The 22,615-nt window shown below is 55.7% G+C and overlaps 1 protein-coding gene across 1 annotated transcript in view; it reads left to right on the top strand.

Moving 5' to 3' along the window:
- The window catches only part of LOC115276356 (disabled homolog 2-interacting protein-like), a 37,510-nt gene extending 17,794 nt beyond the window's left edge, over positions 1–19,716 (top strand). Inside the window, exons 2-3 of the mRNA XM_029920364.1 lie at positions 4,765–4,868; positions 19,515–19,716. Of these exons, the coding sequence (XP_029776224.1) occupies positions 4,765–4,868; positions 19,515–19,637 (227 nt within the window). The 3' untranslated portion in view covers positions 19,638–19,716. The remainder of the gene's footprint in view (positions 1–4,764; positions 4,869–19,514) is intronic.
- The last annotated feature ends 2,899 nt before the right edge of the window (positions 19,717–22,615 follow it).

Here is a 22,615-nt window from a genome sequence, read left to right as displayed (position 1 = left end):
TTACAGGATGTTCCTCAGGCCTCCGTGTTTCCATGGGAACAAGTAACAGTCATCCTTCATGATTAGGTGGTATCCATGGCAACCAAGCCAGTAGCATTTGAATGAAACCGATTTTATTTTATTTCATTATTATTATTTTTTTTTTTGCAAACACATGAAGGTTAAAATGCATGTCTCTGGCCGGGGCTTCCAAGAACGGGAAGACAGCCTGGCGCTTCTGGGAAAATGGAGACTTTTTTTGACCTCCTTGTGGTAAGGGCATCTGGGATCAGCTCAGCTGGTGGCCTAGTTTTGCAGGTTGGGAGCTGTGAGGTCATGTGGAGGTCACAGAGGGAGTCTGAGCTGAGAGGAGACTCCTGGACCAGTGCGCCAAAGATCTAGGGATGTCGCCTTCACGCCACACTGTGTTAGGTCCCCTCAGGTCTCCGGGTTCTGCTCAGCACCAGCTGTATTGCTCAGACCTCTGAGGATGAATGAATGAAACCGATTTTATTCCCAGTGTCCGCTTCCCCAAACTAGAAAACAAGCACCACTTAATCAAAGGCCCCGGGCATCTGTGTTTGTCAAGGACTCTGATCCCTTACAGGCAGAATTGGGATGGGGGACGGCGGTCAACTCTCCATAAAGAAAGATTTGGTGTTTTGTCTTCGCTCTGGTTTTGGTGGTGGAGAACAGAGAGAGTCCCTGCCAAGACCCCCTCCACACTCACTGGATTGAGAAATCGTGGGCTCAGAGACGGAAAGGGGTTTGCCTGGAGTCACACAGCAGAGGCCAGGCCGCATCCTGTCTCCTAGCGCCAGCCTTGCCTGCTTCCCCATCCCCACGCTCCAGGCACCCTCAGCCTTCTCTGAGGTCCTCCGTGTGGGTGGTCAGGGGGACAGTTTAAGGGGCTTCAACACCTACTCTTACTTCCTCCCTGCGGGAAATTTAGAGGAAGTGGTTTTTTGCCTCACAGAACCTCAGTTTCCCCATCTGGAAGGCGGAGCTCACCTTAGCTGTCCAAGATGTCCTGTGGGGATTCTGTTTGAATGGGTCCAGAACATGCCTTCTCAGCGGGGGGCCATCCTGCCCCAAGTAGGTGAAACAGTTGTTGGTTCTCAGAAGGGAAGGGGAAAAAAAATATCTCTCCCTTTTCACCGTATAAAAGCCCAATATATGTACAGTACATAAAGATAGCTACTGTATAGGTGGCATGAAAGTTTTATGGGGGGGAACTAAAAAAAGTGTCTAAAAGGACCCCTTAGGGTACGCGATAAGCAATAGAAGGTAAAGATATGCTGGTTCAGAACTCTGCGATCCACGAACTTACTGTTAGCGTTTCAAGCTTCTGGCAGGCTTGGGAAAGCCCTTTGCGGTGTCAGAGGGGGAGAGAGCCTGGCCCTGAAGCCCCCCCCCCCCCCCCCCCCCCCCCCCCCCCCCCCCCCCCCGACACAGCTTCCTTCCTAGTCTGGTTCTCCCACTCCTCTGTAAAGGAGCAGGGATCCTACCTGGTGGACCAGTCAGGGCCCAGCAGGAAGCGGATGGCACTTAGCAGCGCTGGGATGATTGGAGGCTGGAGGCGTGGGCGGGTGTGGGGAACCGGGTTGAGGGGTGCGGGGCCCCAGAGCTAGTGATAACCTGGAGGGATGATCTACCGAGGTTGAGGGAGGGGAGACGTGGGAGTGCATGGGGGACAGGGTCACCTTGTTAGGAGCTGGAACCGTCAGTGGAGGGAGGCAGCCACTGGGGGACTCTTCCCCTCCCCCCATCTCCTGCCAGGGTGCCAGGGCGCCCATACGGCTGGCCTAACCTCATGGAAGTGGGGGGGGGGGCTACAGCTGGGGGACAGCTCAGCTCTACACCAGTCAGCCCCCTGGAGCAGAAGGCAGGGTGGAGAAAGTGGAGGATGGGGAAGTGGGGTCGGTGGAAGCTGCCTGCAAAGGTAGGAAGGTCCCTTGTCGCTTTCCCCTGGAGGGCAGGGCCCTGCGCTGGGCATGCAGGGGAGGCTGAGAAGTCCGGGAGAAGGACCTGGCTGCTCTGTGCAGGAGGGGGAGGGGACTCTACCCCATCCTGCAGCCTCCTCCTGCATTTCTACCTTCTCCTGTGGGTGGGGCTTCTGAACTGAAGTCTAAGGCTATTCTGGGAGCCCCTGAAAGAGTCTTTGCTCTAGTCCTGCTGATTTAGAAGCTAATGGGCAAGTTCCTTTCCTCTGCTGTCAGCTTCCTCATCTGCACAATGGGTGGTTGGATCAAGCAACTCCAAGGGCCCCCTGGTTCAGACCCAGAAGGCAAGACCCAGTGTTCTGCGCATGTTGTAGAGAGTATCAGGCTTCGTCCCAGCAAAGCTGCCTCTCCTGTCGCTTTCCCAGGTGACTCATGTATGTCTTGCCCAGAGCCATGATGACCCTCCTGGCCAGAAAGGGCGGTGGAGATGTGTGTTGGGGGGAGGGAGAGGACGTTCCTGAGGGGCTTCTGGATGCTGAGCATGGTGCCTCATACATGGGTAGGACACAGTGGTTATGGTGGACACCCAGGTGGAGGTGTTGGGGGGTGGGGCGTAGAGGTGAAGGTAGACTGAAGAGCACAAGAAGAGATTTCCTAGAGAAACCTCCAAACAACTGGGTGTGTCCTGGAGTGTGACTAGCAGGGACCGTGGAGGAGGAGGGAAGAAGGTTCTCAAAGGTAGCTCCACAAGGGAGGCAGCGAGGCCCTAAGAGATGGCAGCCAGTGGGCTGGGGAGATGCTGAGTAGTGGAATCTTTTCCGGAAGAGGTGGCCCAGGGCTGGCTAGTGCGCATCCAGGCCTGGTATCACCCCCTGCCGTAGGTCTGACTGGTAGCTCACCTGAACCCCTCCCTTAGGTGGCCCCCTTCCCCCAGGCCCAGGGGGGCATTGCCTGCTGGCTGTTGGCCAGCGCTCATTACTGGAGCCTATCCTGGGGGGCGGGGGTGATGGGCTCCATTCTGTCCTTCCACACTTCTGGAGACCCCTGTCCAATCTGGCTACGTGGAGAGAACGGGCCAGAAATTGTAGGCGTTGCCATTCTGCCTTTTGGGACAGCTCGGTCCCCATCATCCATCCTGCAGAGGTGCACATGTCTACCCGTCCTCGAATGCGTGTGTCCCTGGGGACGAGTCTGCACGGGTCCACACTGGAGCGTCTGCATAGATGTGGGCGTGCGTGTGCATTTGCTGAGCATGCGTCCCTGTGTGTGTGCATTCCCCAGGGAAGGCTCTGCACCGTCCTTTTTCTTCCTTGCGAGCCAACAGGACTTTCCCGAGCAGCCCCCACGTGCCGGGCTCCACACAGGGTGCTGGGGGTGTGGAGGTGCCGCCGGCTTGGGCATGGCCGTTAGGAGTTCCATAGCCAAGCAGAGAGAGAGAGAGAGAGAGAGAGAGAGAGAGAGAGAGAGAGAGAGAGGGAGAGGGAGAGAGAGAGAGGCACGCACTGTGTGCCAAGTGAGAGCGTGGGTAGGAGGCCTGGCCTGGCTGTTGCTATAGGAGCCAGAAGGGGCTGAGAGCGGGGGGGAGGGGGGCAGAGGGATTACCAGGGGTCTCCGCTGGGGCCGCGGGATGGGCCGGGGGTGGGACCGCCTGAGTGCTCTGTGGCGGACCACGGCTGGAGCACCGGCAGGGAGGCAGCCAGTGCCCAGGCAGGGAGGCAGCCGGTGCCCAGCGGGCGGTGCTGACCTGAGAAGCTTTGCCCCAGCAGAGCTCAGGCCACAGCTCTGTGGTAAGTGAGCTGTCGCCGGTTAGAAATCAAAACAGTTCATATTTTAAAGGGCTCAGATTTCCAGCTTCTCTTGACCTGTGGGAAGCCGTGGCTACCCTGGGCCTCCCCCAACCCCCCACCAAGGCGATGCTGAAGCACCCAGCTGCCTGCTACCCTTGACCCTGGGTGGAACCTGCCAGCCCTTGCACTCCCATCTAGTTTAGGGCCGCTGGAAAAGAAGGTCCGAACTGGAAGCCAGAGATCACAGATCCTCATGTTTGAAGGGGCTACTTGTATACCTCCAGTGGCGGGAAGCTCATTATGTCACCAGATAGATGAACTGAAGATTTGGGGAGACTTCTTTTTTAAAAGAAAAGCATTGGAATATATGTATATAATGAAATTTGCACTTTCATCATTTTAAGTGTCCAGTTTAATGGCAGTAAATACATTTGTGGTTGCGTGACCATCACTGCTACCCGTTCCTCGCCCTTTTCCATCTCTCCCTCCAAACAAACTCATCATGGAGCAATGCCTCCTCAGTCCCTAGGTCACCTCCAACCTACTTTCCATCTCTGTGAATCTGCCGATTCTAGGTGTTTCTTTTAAGTGGACGCATACAGCATTTGTGTCTGGCTTTGTTTCCAAGGTCCGCCCACACTGCAGGGCATACGAGAGCTGCTGTTGGTTTTTATGACAGAGCAGCATTCGGTTCTCTGGACGTGTCACACAGTTTGTGTGAACGGCTGTCCATTCATCTGTGGATGGACACCCGGGCTGTCCCTACCTCTTGGCCATTTTGAAAGCACTGCTATGCGCATTTGCATATGAGTCAATATGTGTCTGTGTCCCTGTTTTCAGTTCTTTGGGGTGTATGTCCAGGGGTAGAATTGCTAGATCATGGGGTAACTCTGTCCTTAACTTTCCGGGGGAACCACCAAACTGTTTTCCACAGTGGCTGCACTATTTTAGGGCGGCCAGTTACCTGTTGTCCTGGCCAAGATGGAAATGATGGGAGGGCTCGACCGAGTGGCCCCGATTGCCTGTCCTCACCCTCTCTCTCCCTCTGTTGACAGAGTCGCCCCAGGAAAGGCCGGGCTCCCGGCGCAGCCTGCCCGGCAGCCTCTCAGAGAAGAGCCCCAGCATGGAGCCCTCGGCCACCACGCCGTTCCGGGTCACGGTAACTATCTCTGTGTCACCATCGCCACCTGGCCTGGGGTGCCGCTCTGTGACCCCGCGGGCGCCCTTCCTGGAGCCTCACGGAGCGGGAGAGCATCCAACCTCCCTTGTTCTAGGTATCCGATCGCTCAGCTGCTCCCCTCTTGGTGGCTCACAGCCTGGGGGCCACATGGGGGCCCCGGCCCTGAGGGAGGGGACAGACAGGACAGACAGCCATGCAGCCACGGGGTCCAGAGCAAGCTGGCCGGGGAGAGAGAGTCTAGTGCGAGGCCAGAGGAATACGCCCTGGCGTGGCATGCACACACGCACGCCACGTTTCCGTGACTCTTAAGATGCATAGTTTTTATTTTAACATTTTAATATCTCTCATGTTGCAGTCCGCAGCCTGTCATAATTTAATTGCTGTGTTTTTTTCTTTCTGAAAGACACATAAAATAACGCTGCAGCTTGAAATTGATGAGGTCTTAGAATCAACAAAGTGCAGTATATATACCTTAGCTATTGATTTCAGTGGCCTCGCTAGTTTACACCTTTTTGTTACAAACAAACAGCTTTACGGAGACAGAAGGCAGGGACCCTCTGACTCACTGTCTTCCGCTGTGCCTTGACAAGCACACATAATACCGTATATCATCGTGCACCCCTCTGTCCGGTGCTCTGTTCGCCACAGAGGTATAGACAGGGAGAAGCAGCAAACACCATCTCTTCCCCTGGGAGCTCATGGTCTACAGCAGAGCTGGATGGATGCTTGATCGTGACTTCATGCCTTCCTTCATTCAGCAGTTTTCATGGGGTGCCCGCTGTGTGCCAGGCACCATTATTGGGACTGGGGTTGAGTGGGAGGAGGTGGCCAAGAGAGCACCAGGTAGATATTCTCATGTTCGAGCTACGTGCTGTGAAGAAAGGCAGGCTGCTGTGATAGAGGAAATCAGGAAGGCTTCCTTGAGGTGGTGTGGTCGAGAGGTGAAATCTGTGCTGAGGCCTGAGGGAGGAGGAGCCAGCCCTAGGGGAAGCAGGGAAAAGAGGGGTTTGGGTGGAGGGAACAGAGAGGGCACAGCCCCAGCTGTCCCCATGCGGTGTGATTTGGGGGCTCCAGGGAGCTAGGATTATCTAGCTAGTCCCTGTGCATTGGAAAGGGTATTGCCCTGGGGGCTGACTTGATGAGTTGGGTCTGGAAGGGTAGGCAGGGACAGTGAGAGAGGGAGCTCCAGGTAGGGGGAACTGCAGCTTCAAAGGCACAGAGGCATACTAGAAACTGGTGTGTTTGTGGAACGGCGAAATGCATGGTGGGACTGGAGTTGAGGGGTGTGGAGGATGGGGGAGGTGGCTGGGAAGCTAGGCTGAGTCAGGGTCAGACGGAGCTTCAAAAGCGAAGCTAAGGGGGTGGGGCTTTCCTCAGGGCAACTGACAGTCCTGTCTGTCTGTGTCATAAGAATGCTTGCAAAACAGATTCTTCGGCCCCTTCAAGATCTCCGTGCAGTGTGCCAGCGGCGGGCCAGGGTATCTGCTCTTAAAGAGCTCCCTGAAGAGGTGGTTGTGAGCCCCAGGCTCTGAATTAGCCTAGAGCAGCAAGGAGGAAAGGGAGCCTGTTCTGAGCAAGGATTCAGGGCCACTCCCTTGGGTGAAGATGATCTCCAACCTGCATCGAGGGCAAGGACGCTGACACCTGTGTGACCATGACTCCAATCCGTCAACTGGAGCTGAGGCCAAGTCCTGCCTTCCCTGGGCCCTTGGGGCCTCAGCCGCTGGGGCTGAGCCTTCAGGGGCCTCAGGGAACAAAGACTAATAATAATGTAGCCATATGCACTGTGCTTCCGGTCTTACATATGTGATCTTTTTTAATCCTCAAGACAGCCCTGAAGCTGAAACTTTGATCACCCCATTTCACTGATGAGAAAACTGAGGGTCAGAGAGGGGAAGTCACTCAGCCAAGCTCCAACCGCCACTAAATGGTGGAGCCAAGATTGAGACGCAGCCTCTCTGACGGCAGAGCACGAGTGCGCGCTCCCGGCTGTGAGGAGGGCAGCCGCGGCCCCCGTGCCCGCCCGGAACCTCTCTGTGTTTCCCCTTGCCCGTCCCCCCACCCATTTTTTTGCTGCTCCGATAGCTGTATCCTCACACCTTAAAGTTGCTGTCACCGCAGCTCTTTAATTGGCAGGTAGGTTTGACATTCTTGTAGTGACATCTTCTCTCCGTTACCCATGTAGGAGTTAGAGCCAGCCCCAGGCCTCTGAACCCCCAGGTGCCGGGACTCACATCCTGCCTGCACGAGCTGGGTCCTCAGGGTGGAAAGTGTGTTCACTTGTCATTTTACCCGCTTCTCACAGCAACCCTGAGGGGAGGGACCAGTAGTGTCTCCATTTCACAGATAAGGGAACTGAGGCTAAGAGAGGTGACATAGTTTGCCCGGTGTCACACGGCTCCAGAGTGATGGAACTAGGCATGGGTGCCAGGACTGTTGGACAGTCATGTTTTGTGTCCTTCCCTGGGCACCTTGGTCCTTCTCCGTGTGGAGGAGTTAAGGAAAGGGTGTGAGTTTCTCTACTGGGCTGTGCTTGGAGCTCCGAGGTGCTACAGAGCTCAGAGATAGGGTTCTGGGTTCAAATCCTGACTCTTCTGTAATCTGTGTGACCGCATTAGTCACTCAGCCTCTCTGAACCTCGTGTCCTTATCGGTAACGTGTGGAATGTCCACCCTTCCTTGAAGGACGGTGGTGGACCTTCGTGAGTCCTGGCACATCGTGGCCCACATTTGGGCCGGGGTAGACACTCGGTACAGAAAATCCACCATTATCCTTGGAATCGTGTTTCCCTTTTTGGCTTCAGAACAGTACAGATCTGGGGAAGGTTGAGGTGGAGGCAGAGGACAGGGCATCTGGGGGAAGGTGGAAAGTGAGCCTGGCGTGGGTGCTGGGGACGGACCCTGTGAAGGACCAGATGCACCCCCTCCTCTCCTGCCCCCGCTTACACTTGCTCACATGTGCTGCCACAGGCCACGTCCTCCTGCGCCTGGCTGACTGCTGCAGTGCATAGCTCCCCGAGGGGACCTGGGGGACATGGTTTGGCCTGAGGGAGACATGGGACACCGAACAGGAGGTACCTGAATAACTGGTGTCTTCACTGCCATTCGAAACTCGGGTGACAGGATGTCACCCCCTCTCACAGAAGTGCCCTTTTGCAACCATGTAATTTAATGGAGAATCAACGTGCTGTGTTCTATCCGATTCATTCTATTTGCCTCCCCAGTGAAGACTAAAGCCTGGGAGGGGCTGGCCTTGTCCAAGGTCACCACTCAGCTGGGAGCACTTCTGTGTTCGGGCTCTTTGTACCCATACGTGGCCCTAACCTTTCATGGTTTGCCCTGGGACTGCAGCCACCCCACAGGGCATCAGGGGCTCGGTGCAATTCCCGCCTCTGTTTCTTGGAGATCATGTGACCCTGGTCCTCAGTTTACCCTTCTCTAAAATGAGGCATATGGACTTTGTAAGGCAACATGTGGTTTGGGCATATAGTGGGTGCTTAAATAATTTGATGTAGTAATGAAAAGAATGAGCTGAAAAGTCAGCAGACTCAGGGCTGAGCCGCATATCAGCTTTGTGACCTGGGCAAGATACGGAACCTTTGCCCATCTGGTATGACTTCCTTCTATCTACAGGTGGGGTTGGGGGTGGGGAGTGGGCCGCCAGGACCACACGGTGCTAGCGGGCTGGGGTGTGCCCTGAGAGCTGTGGAGGACCCTGGTGAAGGGAGCCGGAAGCAGGTGACCAAATGGACCACCTTCTGCCCGTCTCTGGCCCTCAGCTCTCAGGCTCCGCAGAGATGTTGAGGCCAAGATTCAAACCCAGATCTGTTTTCTCTGCATCCGTAGGGAATACTGGAAGGAAGAGAGGGTCAGAGAAAGAGAAGGCAGGCAGCCAGCTGGGGCCCCATATCTGCACACTGTCAGACTGGGTCTGGGGCTCCCCATGGTCCCATCTCCCTTCCCAAAGCTCAGGCATCCTCAGTGCCATAACATGTCCCCCCTTCTCACCGGCCACTCCATGTGAGGAATTCATGGTTTGATTCGGCGGGAAGGCGATGGTGACAGTTAGCTGTCTCCCCGCGGGTCCCTTCAGCCCGCCACCTTCCCCAGACCCCTCCTCCCCTGGTGTCGGCTGGGTCCTTCCTTCCTGCCTCCTCTGCCCCGACCCCCTCCCACCGACCTTGAGGAGAGCTGGCAGGGCTGGGGTGTGGGAGGTGGCAGAGACTCTGGGAAACTTGACAGCCAATTGATTCCTCCTCGGGAAGTTGAAAGTGGAGAATCGTGTTTGAAGGTTTAGCTGAAATTAGGTCTCAGGGCTATTTTTTGCAAGATGGAGAAGGAGAAGTGTCAGGGAGGGGAAGGCCCAGGGGGGTGGCGGAAGCTGCAGATAAACTCAGTCGCGGGTTGATTGCAGATGCTTCTGGAAGGGGGTCCTAGTTCCTTTCAGGCATCTGCTTCTGCTGGATGCTCATTTGTGCACACCCTGGGTGTTGTGATAGAGGTGTGGCTGGGGTGCCGTGGGAACCCAGAACAAGAGGGGGGTACCGTCGGCTAGTAACGGAAGGGAAGAATTCCTGGAGGAGGCATCTTTGGGGCTGAGTTTTGAGGGATGTGTAGGAGTTTGTCAGGAACAAAGGGAGAAGAGTATTCCGATTGGGGGACATGAAGTGAATCGGAACCAGCCAACGGCCCTGTGTGATTAGAGTGTTGGGTGCGTTGGAGACACGAAGGAGGGGGCCCTGGAGAGGATAGTGAGTGGGTAAAGGCTCTGGGGCCACAGGCGATGCCGGGTGAGCGTGGATCCAGCAGATCTCTGGGGTGTGGACTTTCAGCTCGGCACCCCCCTCCCCCCTCCTGCAGCCTCCCTGCGCCTCCTCAGGTTTCAGCTGTCTTTTCCCATCACACACAGGGTACCAGGCCCATGAACATGAACACACAGGCCTGTGAGGGACCCTTCCGCACCGCCGTGGAAGCTGTTGGAAAGGATCATGAACCCTTCCCTGTACAGAGGAAGGCCTGGAGCTCAGAGAGGGGAGGGTCCTTGCCCAAAGTCACACAGCCTGTCTGGGCCAGGGCCAGGAGTTGAGCCCAGGTGTCTCTGTGTCCGCGCCCCCCTTCAGTGCTGCTCACACCTGCTGCCTCCATCCCTCTCTTCCCAGCAGTTGAGTCCTTCTCCCCACCTCCATTAGGTTTCCCGGGAAGAGAGGCTTAAGGGAATGGGCATCTGTGGGTCCGGAGGTCCCCGGAGGCCTCTGATGGCTCCTGCCATCGCACACTGCCACCTCCTGGTCTGCCTCTCTGCCTCCAATTTGTGCCCTTCTCAGCGGGGGCGACTCTAGTGAGACATCGGGGTGGTGGACAGAAAGGCTGGTCGGGTTTACAGATCAGACGAGCCACCGCTGTCACTGCACAGGTCGCGGAACTACGGCCGAGAGGGGAGGCTTGCCTGGAATTCTTGTCAGGGCTCCCCCCGCCACCCCAGGCTGCTTTGGGCCCCTCTCAACGCACATTTACACAGGACACATCTGTGGCCCCCAAACCAGTGTGGGGATGGCAGCCATGTGGCCACGGTGCAGTGTGATGGGGCAATAGCGCTGGGCCCCGGATTGGGGTCCCACAGATGGGGCCCCTCACAATACCTTCCTCAGTTGAGCCTTGGGAGCTGGAGTCTCCCAGCCCGGTGTCTGGAAAGTGCTCTGCAGAGGAGAGGGCCGTGGAGAGAGCCTAACTGTCATTGAACTGTTCAGACCCAAAAGGAAAATTACTATCATTTTGGTCCGTGTCCACTTTCTGCGGGAAGCGGCTCCCTTCCTGAGGTGGCCATTCAGGAGGTGGGAATGTTATCACAGGACCGCCCAGGCACAAGAGCAGGCCAGGGCAGCCAGGGTGGGCCAGGACGCTCTTTGGAACAGAGGTATGGGGTGAGGGGCTACTTGGAGCCTCCTGAACCTGAAGTCAGGCCTGGGAGTGGAGGCAGGCTGCCTGCCCCGGTAAGTGATGGTATCATCGCAGGTCTCTGAGCCCCTCTTTCCCCATCTGTAAATGGGCACAGGAGCCCCTCACTCACAGAGGGGCTATGAGGGCCCAATGCCTGGCATTCAGTCAATGTTCATCCTCTGTTCCCTATTCTGATGGGTGGGGCTCACTCCTGGCAGACACCTTCCCCCAGAGTCCCAGGTAATCAGACAAACCCCTCCCTTCTGTACCCATCATCTGCTGCCCCAGAGCTTCTAGGGCTCAGCCTTGGCACCAGGAGGTGGAAGTGGGCAAAGAGATCCCGAAGAGACCGGAGACAAAGTTCCCAGGTGGCAAGTACAGATGGAGGGAGCTGGAGGTGTCTGCGCAGGGCCGTCTCCCGCCAGTTGGGGGCAGCAGAGGGCAGCGAGTGGCCGCCTGGGCAGCCGCTCCCATAGGAGAATGGAAGTCCCTGGGGTTTGTGTGATCCCCCCCTTCAGGGCTATAGGGGACCGGCTGAACCCACCACTGAGAGGAGGAAACAACTCAAATCAAGGAGCATCTCTGGGCATCTGGGCCTGGCACTGGTGGCTGAGCTGACTCGGTCCTGGGCAGCCAGAGCGCTGAGGGACCCCCGAAAGAGGGTCCTAATTAGGGACATCGGAATGGGGCAAGGCCTGGGGCCAACACAGCCTTCCAGCAGCAGGAGAGGCCCAGGCTGAGGCCAGCCAGCCTGTTGGGTGTTGCCATCAACAGGCTGACTACCAGAGGCACTCCCGCTGTCATCCCTTGATGGCTCGCGGTGTCTTGTTCCATCCTCACCAGTATTTCCAAAAGGAGCCAGGCAGGTGTTCCGGCAGAGGTGGGGTGGTTGTCCGGGTTTGGGCCAAAAGTCCTGCCGATGGGGGTTGGGATCTCAGCTCTGCCGGCCCCTTGCTGTTGGTGCAGTGTTGATGTTCGTGCAGATCCTGGCCCACAGCACCAACCCAGCCTCTGCCAATGGTGGTGTTTTTCTCTCTCTTTTATAGATGAGGGTGCTGAGGCCCAGAGAGGGAAGGTGCATTGTCCCAGGTCCCATAGCCAACTGGGGACAGAGCTGGTGTTTGAACCCAGGCCTCCCCATTTCCCTGCCTCATCTTGTCTTGCCCCTGCCTCCAGCTAGCCTGGCCCTCAACCGTCAAAAGGTGTCTGTTCAGGACAGAAGAGGACAGCTCCCCACATCCCTTCCCGCCCTGTGGTCCCTGTAGGCCCTCTTCTGGGGGGGGCGGGGAGAAGCACTCAGATGCCTTCACTTCCCCACCCCCTCATGGGAAAATAAAGCAATTGCCTCTGTCACATCAAGTGGCATTTGGGTTGGATTATAGACACAATTATATCTGAGTCTTCGGGTGGGAATTGTTTCCAAAGCCAGGAGGCCCTCTTTGGAGGTGGCTGCAATGACATCTGTTTTCGATACAAGGCTCTGCATTGGGAGGAGTTACTTTTCCCGTAGAATTGCTTAAAGAATGCCTAGAACAAGCCACGGTCATTACTGCCCTGCTCCAGCACCTTAGATGGCCTCCGGATCCCCAGCCGCCGCCCACCAGGCCTGTCCCAGCCTCGGTGCCTTCCTTCTGACAGGCCGGTCCGGCCACAGGCCATTTCCCTGCAGTAAGAGCCCCTTCCCTCCTCCGCGCTCCCTCACTCCGGCAGGCATCCCTCCCCTAGGCTTTAGAGCTCAGCCTGGGACTTAACCATCTACTAGATGGTGGCTTTCTCAAGGGCAGAGACTGTTTCCGATTTATCTGAACCCTGGGCATTGAGACAGGGCCTCCTGTGTGGGGGACACCTGTGTGGGCTTGTGCAGGGAAGGTGTGTGAGAGAGACAGAGGAAAAGAATGAATCGGTGAGTGAGTGCAGGGTAGGGAAGGGATGGGTAGGGAGCAGAGGTCCCTTCTGAGAGCCCCACTGGATGTCTTTGGGGCCAGGTGGACACCCATCTTGTGAGAAGTCAGAACAAGTCACCCAGACCACCAGAGAGCCCTGGCAAGGACATCAGTCCCTTGTTGTGAAATTGACCTTGACTCCACTCCATGGGTTCCCATGATCCCTCAGGGGCAGGACTCCCAGGTAAGCCAGGCCTGCAGATGGTAAATCACCCAGGAGGAGAAATAGCCTATAAAATCCTCTCCCAAAACGGTGCATTTTGTATCCTGTAGTGAAAAGGGCTTTAAAAAGCATTGCTCACTCAGGTGGATTTACGAGGCTGCCACTGCTTCTCACCTCTCCCTCCCACTAATGTTTACTCGTCTCTGGGGCTGTGGCACCCTGGGGTCTTGATGCTCCTTGGTGGCTCTTGGTCCAGGGAAAAAAAGGCACCTCTTCCCTGCCTTGCTGCTGCAGGGTTACTCCAGGCCAGCTGGGTACCTGGGGGCTGGGCAGGGGGAGAAACTGACTTCCCAGAAGCCCCCTGTGGTCCAGCACAGAGCCAGAGTCCCCGCCATTCACACCCTTCCTTCCTGAAAGCTGTGCTCTCCAGAAGATTCCCCCCCATTGGTGGTTACCTGTAGATGGGTCACCAGGGAAGGGAAAAGTGGCATGCCCACACTGGAAAGGATTTAGACCTCAGCTAGACCACCCCCTCACTGTACAGATGGGGAAAGTGAGTCACAGAGAGGCTAAGGCACTTGCTTAGAGCCTCACCGTGTGATGATAGAATTATGGGAGAGCTTGGGCTCCGGCACAGACTGTCTGGATTGACCCCAGCTTGGCCAATTCGGGGCTCTGTGGCCCTGCGAACATTGCTCGATCTAGCTGGGCCTCCATCATCCCGTCTGCACATCGAGCTGTGGGAAGGACACAAGGAAAGTCGTGTGAATCTCTAATATTCAGTCTTGGGACTGAATGAGTGCGCCTGGCTTACTCTTACTAACGTGTTGGAATGGTCTTCATTATTAGTGATAGCTGAGCGGGGTTCTTGCACTCAGATTTCGTGACTCTGAACACAGGTTTCTTGCCACTCTGCCAGGTGGCCTCTGCTGAAGGTGTTCCCTCATGCGAGAGAGTACAGAGCACAGGACGGGGAATAAGCCCTGAGGGCAGTGAGTCACCCAGGAAGACTGGCCTGGTGCTGGGACCTCAGGCAGGGCCTGGACCGGGGAGGTGGGAGAAAGTAGAGATTCTGCTGCAGGGGTGAGGCTCCCCGATGGAGTCAGCTTCCTGCAGCCAGGCAGCCCTCAGTGCTGGACTCCACCCACCCCCAGCCCCCGGCTCCAGGGTCAGGGCTGGCCAAGGGCTTAAACCGCTGATGAAGTGTTTGTGGCTGTCCAGACCTCTGGGACTGGCGTATGATGCTAAGGCAAGTGTCGGCTAGCCAGAGGATTTATGGGCTATGAGTCATTCCCTGGCTGCCCTGGGTTATCACATCTCTTACTGAAATCTCAGAAACGTGTGCGTGATTTCCGTCCACTGATGCCACTCCATCCTGGGCCCTGGCACATAGCAGGAGGACCACTCACATGTCTTCAGTTTCCCCCTCCTACCTGGACATGCTCACCCTCTTCCCAACTGGGTGCTCCCTTCCTCCTTCCTCCCAGGCTTCCTTAGGGGCCCCTTGACCCGGGTGTGCTCTGCACTGTTGGGGGAGGGGTTATCGCCTCACTTTCAGTGTTTCTATTATGCTCTCAAAAGCTGTCTCCTCCAGCAAACCCATCCAGATTGACCACAAGTGGAATCCCTTTGAAAACCTCCCAGAGCAGAGGGGCACACTTGGGCGGCTCAGTCAATTCAGCATCAAGTCTTAATTTTGGCTCAGGTCATGATCTCACGGTTCGTTTTCAAGCCCTGCATCAGGCTCTGTGCTGACAGCGCTGAACCTGCTTGGGATGCTCTCTCTCCCTCTCTCTGGCCCTCCCCAGTTCGCGCATGTGCCTAGGTGTATGTGTGTATGCACGGGCGTTCTCTCTCTCTCTCCACATAAATAAACATTAAAAAAAACTTCCCAGAGCATATTCTCGGTCTTTCTCCTTTTTCTTTCATATCATAGGTATTTGTTCATTAGTTCAGGAAGTATTTAGGAATAACTGTCATGTGTCCTGCACTGGGGACCCAGGCCAGCATGGTCCCCACAATCCTGTGAGGGAGGGAGGCATGAAATCGATATATGTATAATTACAACTGTGATAAGTCTGCAGAGGGACCTGGCCTACTCTGAGGGCACCTGAGGACAGAATATGAGGAAAGACTAAAGGGGGTGCAGGATCCACGGGGCTGGGGGGGTCTCCATTCTAGGCAGTGGGAACAGCCTATGCCAAGGCCCTGTGGCAGGAGGGGCTGGCAATTCTGAAAGTCCCATTGAAGCCACTGGGGTTGGAGGCCAGGGGGTGGATCATGAGGGGCTTTAGGGGCCTTGCCCAGGGGCTAGGCTTTTACCCCCAAGGCCCTGGGAGCTATGGAGTGCAGGATATGATCTGCTTTTCCAAGAATCCCTCTGGATGGCCTTGGAAAATGGATAGGGGAAGAGAGGCAAGGCTGGAGAGAGCAAAGCAGTGAGGAGGCCCCTGGGGTGTCCAGGAAGGGCCAGGTTCACCTCTTTAGGTGGAATCCTCGAGGGCAGAAACCCCATCCCTTCTGGGACTCAGCACATGGGGAGGAACCAAAGGACATTTGGGTTCTACAGTTTGCTTTGATAAACTCCCGCTCTCTCCTTCCGGCTAATGGCTGGAGTGGCCCTTGGTGGTCAGAGTCCAAGCCATAAAACCCAACACAATGACCATGATGATGATAGCTAACATTTCCTGAGTGCCGGGAAATGGGCTAAATTCTTTACATCCATGATCTCACTGACTTGTCACAACAATCTGGAGGTGCCTACTGTTGTCCTCATTCTACAGAAACTGAAACAGACTTGGGTGGTTAGGTCACTGGCCCACGGCCCATAGTCATTAATTGGTAGAACCCTTTGCTACCATGCCTCTTGGGTGGGGGATGAAGCGTCTTTGCCTCTGCCCCAGGGATTCCGAGAGAGCTAAGTAACCCTGGGACCTAGGTGGAGTTTTAGGTGTGATGACGGTAGAAGAAATGTTTGGGGCAGGGTTCTCCAGCTCTGAGGAACCACCTGCCAGGCTGTAAGACCCTGAGGAGGGGGCGGGGCCCTGAGGAACCACCTGCCAGGCTGTAAGACTCTGAGGAACCACATGTTCAGGGAGCTGTGAAGGCCAAGTTTCAGGGTACGGGAGAAGCAAATAGGACATCCCGAGATTCTGGTGCAAAGTTAGGTTCTGCACATACATTAGGGGAATTACGATAGCAGCAGCATTTTTTTTTTTTCTCCCCTTTGACCCATGATCAGCGCTCCTCGCTTTATTGTTGTTGTGAATATGAGTCTGTATGGGCTGGTGTTTTTGGCCTGTGTGTCATTCTGTGTGTGCCTGGTGACAGCTGAGTATGGATGTATATCTGTGAGTTTGTTTCGGTGTCATTGTATCTTTATTTGCATGTGTCCTGACTATATAGGTGTATTTGTATGTGTGCTGGCCAGTGCGTACATTTGTTTACGTGTGTCTGTCTGTGTGTGGTAGTGGAGAGGAGACTTGTATGTTTATCCATGCATTTCCTTGTGGGCACGCCCCCCCTTATGTGTTTTCATGCATGCATGCCTTTGAATATGTGTACACTTCGGGTGTGTGTATTTCTCCATGTGAACGTGTTTAAGCGTGGTTTTCTGGCAATATTTTAATGCAAGAGTGACCCTTCTGTGCCAAGACACAGCCCCCTGCTGGCTCTCTGTAATTGGTTCTTTTTGTGTGGCCCAAGTAGTCTGGCTGCCTTCTCTGGGTAAGCAGGGTGTGGAGGTCTTATGTTCAAAGGAGCACTGGCAGGCGATTGCAGAGGGTAATGCGGGCATAGGGTGGCCTGTGAGTAGGTGGCTACCAGGAAGGCACCGACTTAATCCTGGCTTAAAATGCCTCCCCTCTCTCACCTGTCACAATGTGGGACATGCCACCATTAGTGAGTCATTCCCCAGCTGGGACCTCTTTGATGGTACATGCCTCCCAGGGGAGGAAGCTGAGAGCAGAGTCCCAGGAACAGGGAAGGAGGAACGGTGTATCTGAAGGACTGAGGAAAAGCTAGAGAAGTCTCTGGGCCTGTGCGTGCCAGGCCTTGGGAGCCCCGCTGTGGAAGGCGGCTGCTCCGGCTTTAGCTGTTTATAGAATCACCAGATATCCGTGCTAGAAGTGGGCTTGGTGATCACCCAGCCCAGCCCTTATAATACAGAAGGAAAGACTGAGACTTGGAAAGAGGACATGTGGGGAGCCTGAGAGGTTCTTGAAGGGTGGGGTGTAGGCACAGCAAAGAGCACTGGGTGGGGAGGCAGGACACCTAGGCTCCGCCATGATTGTGCTACGGCCTTGCTCAGTGCCTCCTGCCCTCCTGCTCTCTGTGCCAGGCGGGCATTGCTCTGGCTGCCTGATCTGGGCCCTTCCAGCTTGCCCTGCGACTCTGGAGGCAGGACCTCTTCCTGGAGCCTGAGGTGTTGAGGCTGCCTGCCAGCCAGTATGCCCAGCAGCTCTCCTCTCCTGGGGCTGAGAGAGGTGGACCGATCTAGATGGGGTCTTCTGCTCCCTTTCCTGTGTTTTCCGGTGTGATTTTGGCATTCGTGCAAAGCTGCAGAGAGACACTGAGAGACACACCTGTTAAAACAGTGTCCTTCTTTGAAGGCTCTCTGTGCGGGTGCAGGCCTTGGAGACGGTCACTGGAGGAGGAGCGGGGCCGGGGGCCGAGGGAGAGTCTGCTGGGTTCTGCATCCTGAGTGTTGTCTCAGAGGGAGTCAAAACCTGGTCAGGCGCACGCTCCCTGGGCTGTTTGTTAGAAGGGGAGAAGGCCCTGAAGGCAGGATCGAGGATGCTGGACCAAACAGAGGATGGAGCCAGGAGAAGGGACTCCCCCTTGACAAGAGTGCCTGCTGTGTGCTGGACACTGTGCCCAGTGCTTCACACTCAGGTTCCAAGATGCCTCAGAGACCAGTGGTGATGTGCCTCTGGGCGCCCACGCAGTGGTGTCAGAGTGCAAACCTGGGGTCCTAGGTGCTGTCTAGTTGACTGAGGAGGCTGGGCCTGGGCAAGGTGTCTCCTCCCTGAGCCACCAGGGCCTCATCTGTGACAGTGCTGTGCTCAGGAAGAGTGCACTTCCCTTCTCTCCTCTGGTCTGGCCTGCAGTCCCTGGAGCCTGGGGCTGAGCCATTTGGTGCCCATGTGCGGGCATGTGTGTAGAGGGCCCTCATTCTGCCCACCCCAGGGGGTAGAACCCCCAGCTTGGCCACCTGATAGCTCTGCTACTTTCAGCGAGGGGCTTAACTTCTCCCCCATCTGAAAACCCAAAACATTCTGAATTCGGAAGCACGCATCTTCCCCGTACTCCTGATAACAGGCCCACATCCTGGGCCTCCTCCCTGGGCCTGGGGAGGCATTCAGTGAGTGCCGTGGGCAGTGCCATGGCAGGACAGGAACTCCGTGACTGGTAATGTGTCCTCATCGGCCCCGCTTGGAATGGGCTAAAGTGGGTGAATGAACACATCATGTGTCTGGGATTCTTGGGGGCCCTTGAGAAAGTTTCTCAGAACATCCTAAGGAAGGGATGAGGCGGGCTGGGGCCACATGTTGGGACGGTGGCCTAGTGACTGGACAGGGGTGAGGGGCCACCGAGAACTCGGGTCCTTGCAGCCAGAGACCCCACAGGCCTCTGTCCTCCACGTGGGACTGCCTGCCCTTGAATCCGTGACCAGATGGAGGCCCAGGGCAGCCCGTGGATCAGCTGGGATGGACAGCGGGCTGTCACAGAGAGGGGCAGAGTCCCCCAGGCAGCAGCCCCTGGGCCTCAGTTGACCTCAGTACGGTGGCACAGCTGTCTGGGAAGCACACGGGAAAATGGCTACAGGCTGTGTTAGTAGAGGCCGAACACCCGATCTGGGGAGGCAGCGGGCTCCCTCCGCATAGAGCGTGGGCTGCTCTCTGAGCTTCAGACATGACACCAGTCCTGCTCCGGCTCCAGTGAATGAAAGCTGCGGCCTCCGGCGGCGCAGCCCCGCCCGCCCCCAGCTCGGCTCGCACACTTGGTGCATCAGGAGGCTCTGTGAGGCTGCTTTAGAAAACCGTGCTTGCTTTAAAGCCTGCAAAACCGCTAAACTGGAGGACATTCTGTGACTCTGGGACCATTTTGCAAAGCTGTTCATTCATTCATTAGGCGTGACTCCAACCTGTCCCTGCTGCGAGACAGCCTTCAGGCTCCTGCGGGAACCTGAGGCAGACTCCCTCCGGGGGTGGTCTTGTACCTTCACAGGGCAGAAATCGGTGACTGTACTACCGCCAACATCAGCAATGATAACAATGAAGCTGGCAACAACTGTGTTTAGTGGCTTTACTGGTGATATCTTGTCTCTCGATCGTTCCTTCCCACAAACCTATAAAGTAGGTAGCATTAGCCTATTTTACAGATAGGGACACTGAGGCTTGAAGTGGAGCAGGCCAGTCATTTGCCCACAGCTTGTCTGAATTAAGATACGATCACAAGCTGGAGAGGACTCCAGCTGGCCCATGGGTATGATTAGCCTCCTGGAGAAGGTGGGACAGAGTCCGGTTCTGGAAGGTCCACAGCTCTATCTCTTCTCACTGCACCCCTTCAACCCATTTCACAGATTGCTGCTGGGCCTTGCCTGCCATCTTCTGGCCAGCTGGGCTGTGGAGTCGGTCCTAAGCTCTGGTTTGCCTGCCCCCCTGCTCCCCGTCCTTGGCCACTGAGCTGTCAGATCCAGTTCTAGAAAGTGGACCTCAAGAACCCTGTTTTAGGGGCACCTGGGTGGCTCAGTCGGTTAAGCATCCAGCTTCAGCTCGGGTCATGATCACACAGCATCCGGCTCCGTGCTGACAGCTAGCTCAGAACCTGGAGCCTGCTTCAGATTCTGTATCTCCCTCTCTCTCTGACCCTCCCCTGTTCTCACTGTCTCTGTCTCTCAAAAATAAATAAAAAACATTTAAAAGATTTTTTTAAAAGAACCCTGTTTTACTGAAAGAAGGGACACAATTTGCCTACTGCCTCTCACTAAGGTTGACTTGGGTTTAGAATAAGATTTTCTGACTTGAAGATGCTTCTTGAGTTTGGAGCTGCAGCCACCCCCAGAAATCATGTCCCTGGATCTGCCCATGAAGGGACCGGAGAAAAGGCTCATCTCCCTTCATCCAGGGCTGAGTGAGAAGTCACCCTTGGCCCTCCACCCCATAAAGGAGGTCAGTAAGCAAGCGACGAGACTGGGAAGAGTAGGGAACTGGAATCTGTGGTCTTCGATTAACCTTGATATGTGATTTTGGGTAAGTCCCTTCCCGTCTGCCCTTATATACAGACTTCTGGACCTGAGTCCCCTTCCAGCTGTGGCTTTCTGGGACGATGGGCCCTTTTACTAAGTCTGCTATATGCAGAGCCCTGAGCTGGGTCCTCGGGGGGATAGAAGGTCCTCCAGGGTAGGCACATGTGGTGTGGTGAGGGGGGGGCGCTCATAGGAACCTTCCCCATTCCCCTGAAGAATCACTCTCCCAACGGATCCGAGCCCCCAGTCTTCTTGTTAACCTGTACACTGCTGCCCTTCTCGTAGTGTTAATGACTGTCTTGGTTACCGTGTCTAGTACATAGTAGGTTCTCGATAAATGTAAAGGAATAAATGAATGAGAGTTTGAGACCCCAAGGTCATGGTTGGTTTGGGTGGAGGACGGTAGGCTTCAGGGAGGAGGCAGTTTGTCAGAGGAGCATTAAGTGTAGCCCTAGAGGGGGGGTGAGGAAGAGGAGTGACAGTCGCCCTGCTGAACCTCCTAGAAGAAAGAATGCTTTTTTAAAAAACAAAACAAACTCAGAAATAGGATAAAGCTGTCAGTATAGTGACATAACGAACTACATAAATTGTGAAAAATGCTTCGTGGTTATTCGTACCCCAAGAAGTGTAAAAATTGTGAAATTTCCATCAGCGTAGAAAATAAAAACCAAGAAAAAGTACAAGCCCGTTGAGGCATTGACTTGGCAACACCTGTGAGAGAAGAACCCACCCCAGTTAGCCAGGTGCATCTCCCCCTCCCGCCATGCCCTGCGGGAGGCCAAGATTCCTGCCTCCGTGCTGTGTCCCCTGTGAGCCTTCTGTTCCTTGGCCTGCCACCATTTGTGGTCCCTCCCCGTTAGGGATTGCCCTCTGGAGGAGGCTCCCTCCTGCGGCCCCTCACACCTATGAAATATTTGCTGAACTACAGCTGCTTGGAGTACTTGGTGACCCTGAGCTGCAGAGTGAGGATTTGGACCCACTGCCTAGAAGGACTGGACGAGTTGGTGTTTCAGCTAGGCCCTGGAGGATGTGCAGAGTTATGACAAGTGACCACGGGGCTAGGTCTTCCTATGGAGATGAGAGACTGAGGGAGAGGAGAGAAGGGTGGAAAGATAGGAAAAGGGAAAGCCCGAAGAGGGTGGGCGGAGGAGGGGGGCAGTCCTGTGGACAAAACTCTGGCGTCAGGCAGGCCTGCAAGCTGTGTGTCCTTGTGCAAGCCATCCTACATCTCTGAGCGAGGTTTCTTCAGTTGCAGAAGGAGGTGATGTTTCTCTATTATTTTCTTGTTTGTGTGGGTGACATGAGGTGATGTGTACAGCTAACGGCTCACCGATCATGACTGGGGTGCTGGGGTCATAGGGATGGACAGATCGAGCACAGGGCATGTTTATAGTACATGTCCACCCTCCTCCTGGGCCAGAGAGGGGCTGCCAAGCCTCTTTTATTGTGTGATTGATGAAATGTGGTGATCACATTGTGTACAACAGTGACTTCCAAATGAGTTAGTAGCCCATTCACTTCTGTCCTTTTATCACCTGGAATTGAGGCGGGGATGGGTGAGACCCCCAGAACCCGTCTCAGTTCCTCCGTTAGGGGATTCCCACCTTCCTTGAGTTTTCCTCTCCCTTTAGCCTTCCGTGGTTCCACGTCCTGGACAACTTGAGATCCTCCCTCACCTATAAAGGGAGACCTGGTTCAGTCTGGATGTATTCAACCCTGCCCTCCTCCGTGTCTCTTCCGTGGGACCAGGAGCTCCTGGAGTTGGGATGGGATTCAGCTCTGTCCTCTCAATGCAGCGCAGCCTGGTAGATGGACAAATGAAATGGCCTGAATGGGGGCCCTGGCTGGGGCTTGCCATACGCCTCCGAGGAACGGACCCCTACCCACCATGGGTTATGAGTGGCGCCCTGCAGCAGCCCGTCTATCGAAGGCTGCCTGGCCTTCCCTCTGACGCGGCTGCAAATCTTGACGCATGCCCTGGAGATACTCTGCAAACCCTTCAGCCTCTGCCCCTGCCTGAGCTAGGTGCTAGGGACCCTGTCCTTGAGGTGGTTATCCTTGCTGGAGTGCCCCTGCTGCTGCAACCAAGGTTGCAAGCAAGGTACTTCACCCCGAGGGTCAGTGAAAGTCGCTTGCTTAAGAGAAGGCAGCCAGGTTAGGGGACCAGGTGGCCAGGCACTGGCCCCGGAGGACGGATTACACACCAGCTCTCCGAACCTTAGTTTTCCTCCTCTGTAAGACCTGGGGCTGAGAACCCTGACCTCGCGGGTGGGGGACCGCAAGGTGTCAAGCCAGGACAGGGTGCGAGGCGTGGACTCAGCTTAGGTGGGTGGGGGCGTGACCTCGTTCCGGGTAGAGGCGAGGGGACCGCCGCTGGCCCCCCGGGGTCCCCGCCCCTTCGCAGCCCCGCCCCCTCGCCTCCGGCCCCCACCTCG

This window comes from Suricata suricatta, chromosome 13 (assembly GCF_006229205.1).
Source record: "Suricata suricatta isolate VVHF042 chromosome 13, meerkat_22Aug2017_6uvM2_HiC, whole genome shotgun sequence".
In the NCBI taxonomy this organism is placed as follows: domain Eukaryota; kingdom Metazoa; phylum Chordata; class Mammalia; order Carnivora; family Herpestidae; genus Suricata; species Suricata suricatta.
Note: the sequence above shows the minus strand (reverse complement) of the source record. Positions and strands in the feature narration are given on the sequence as shown.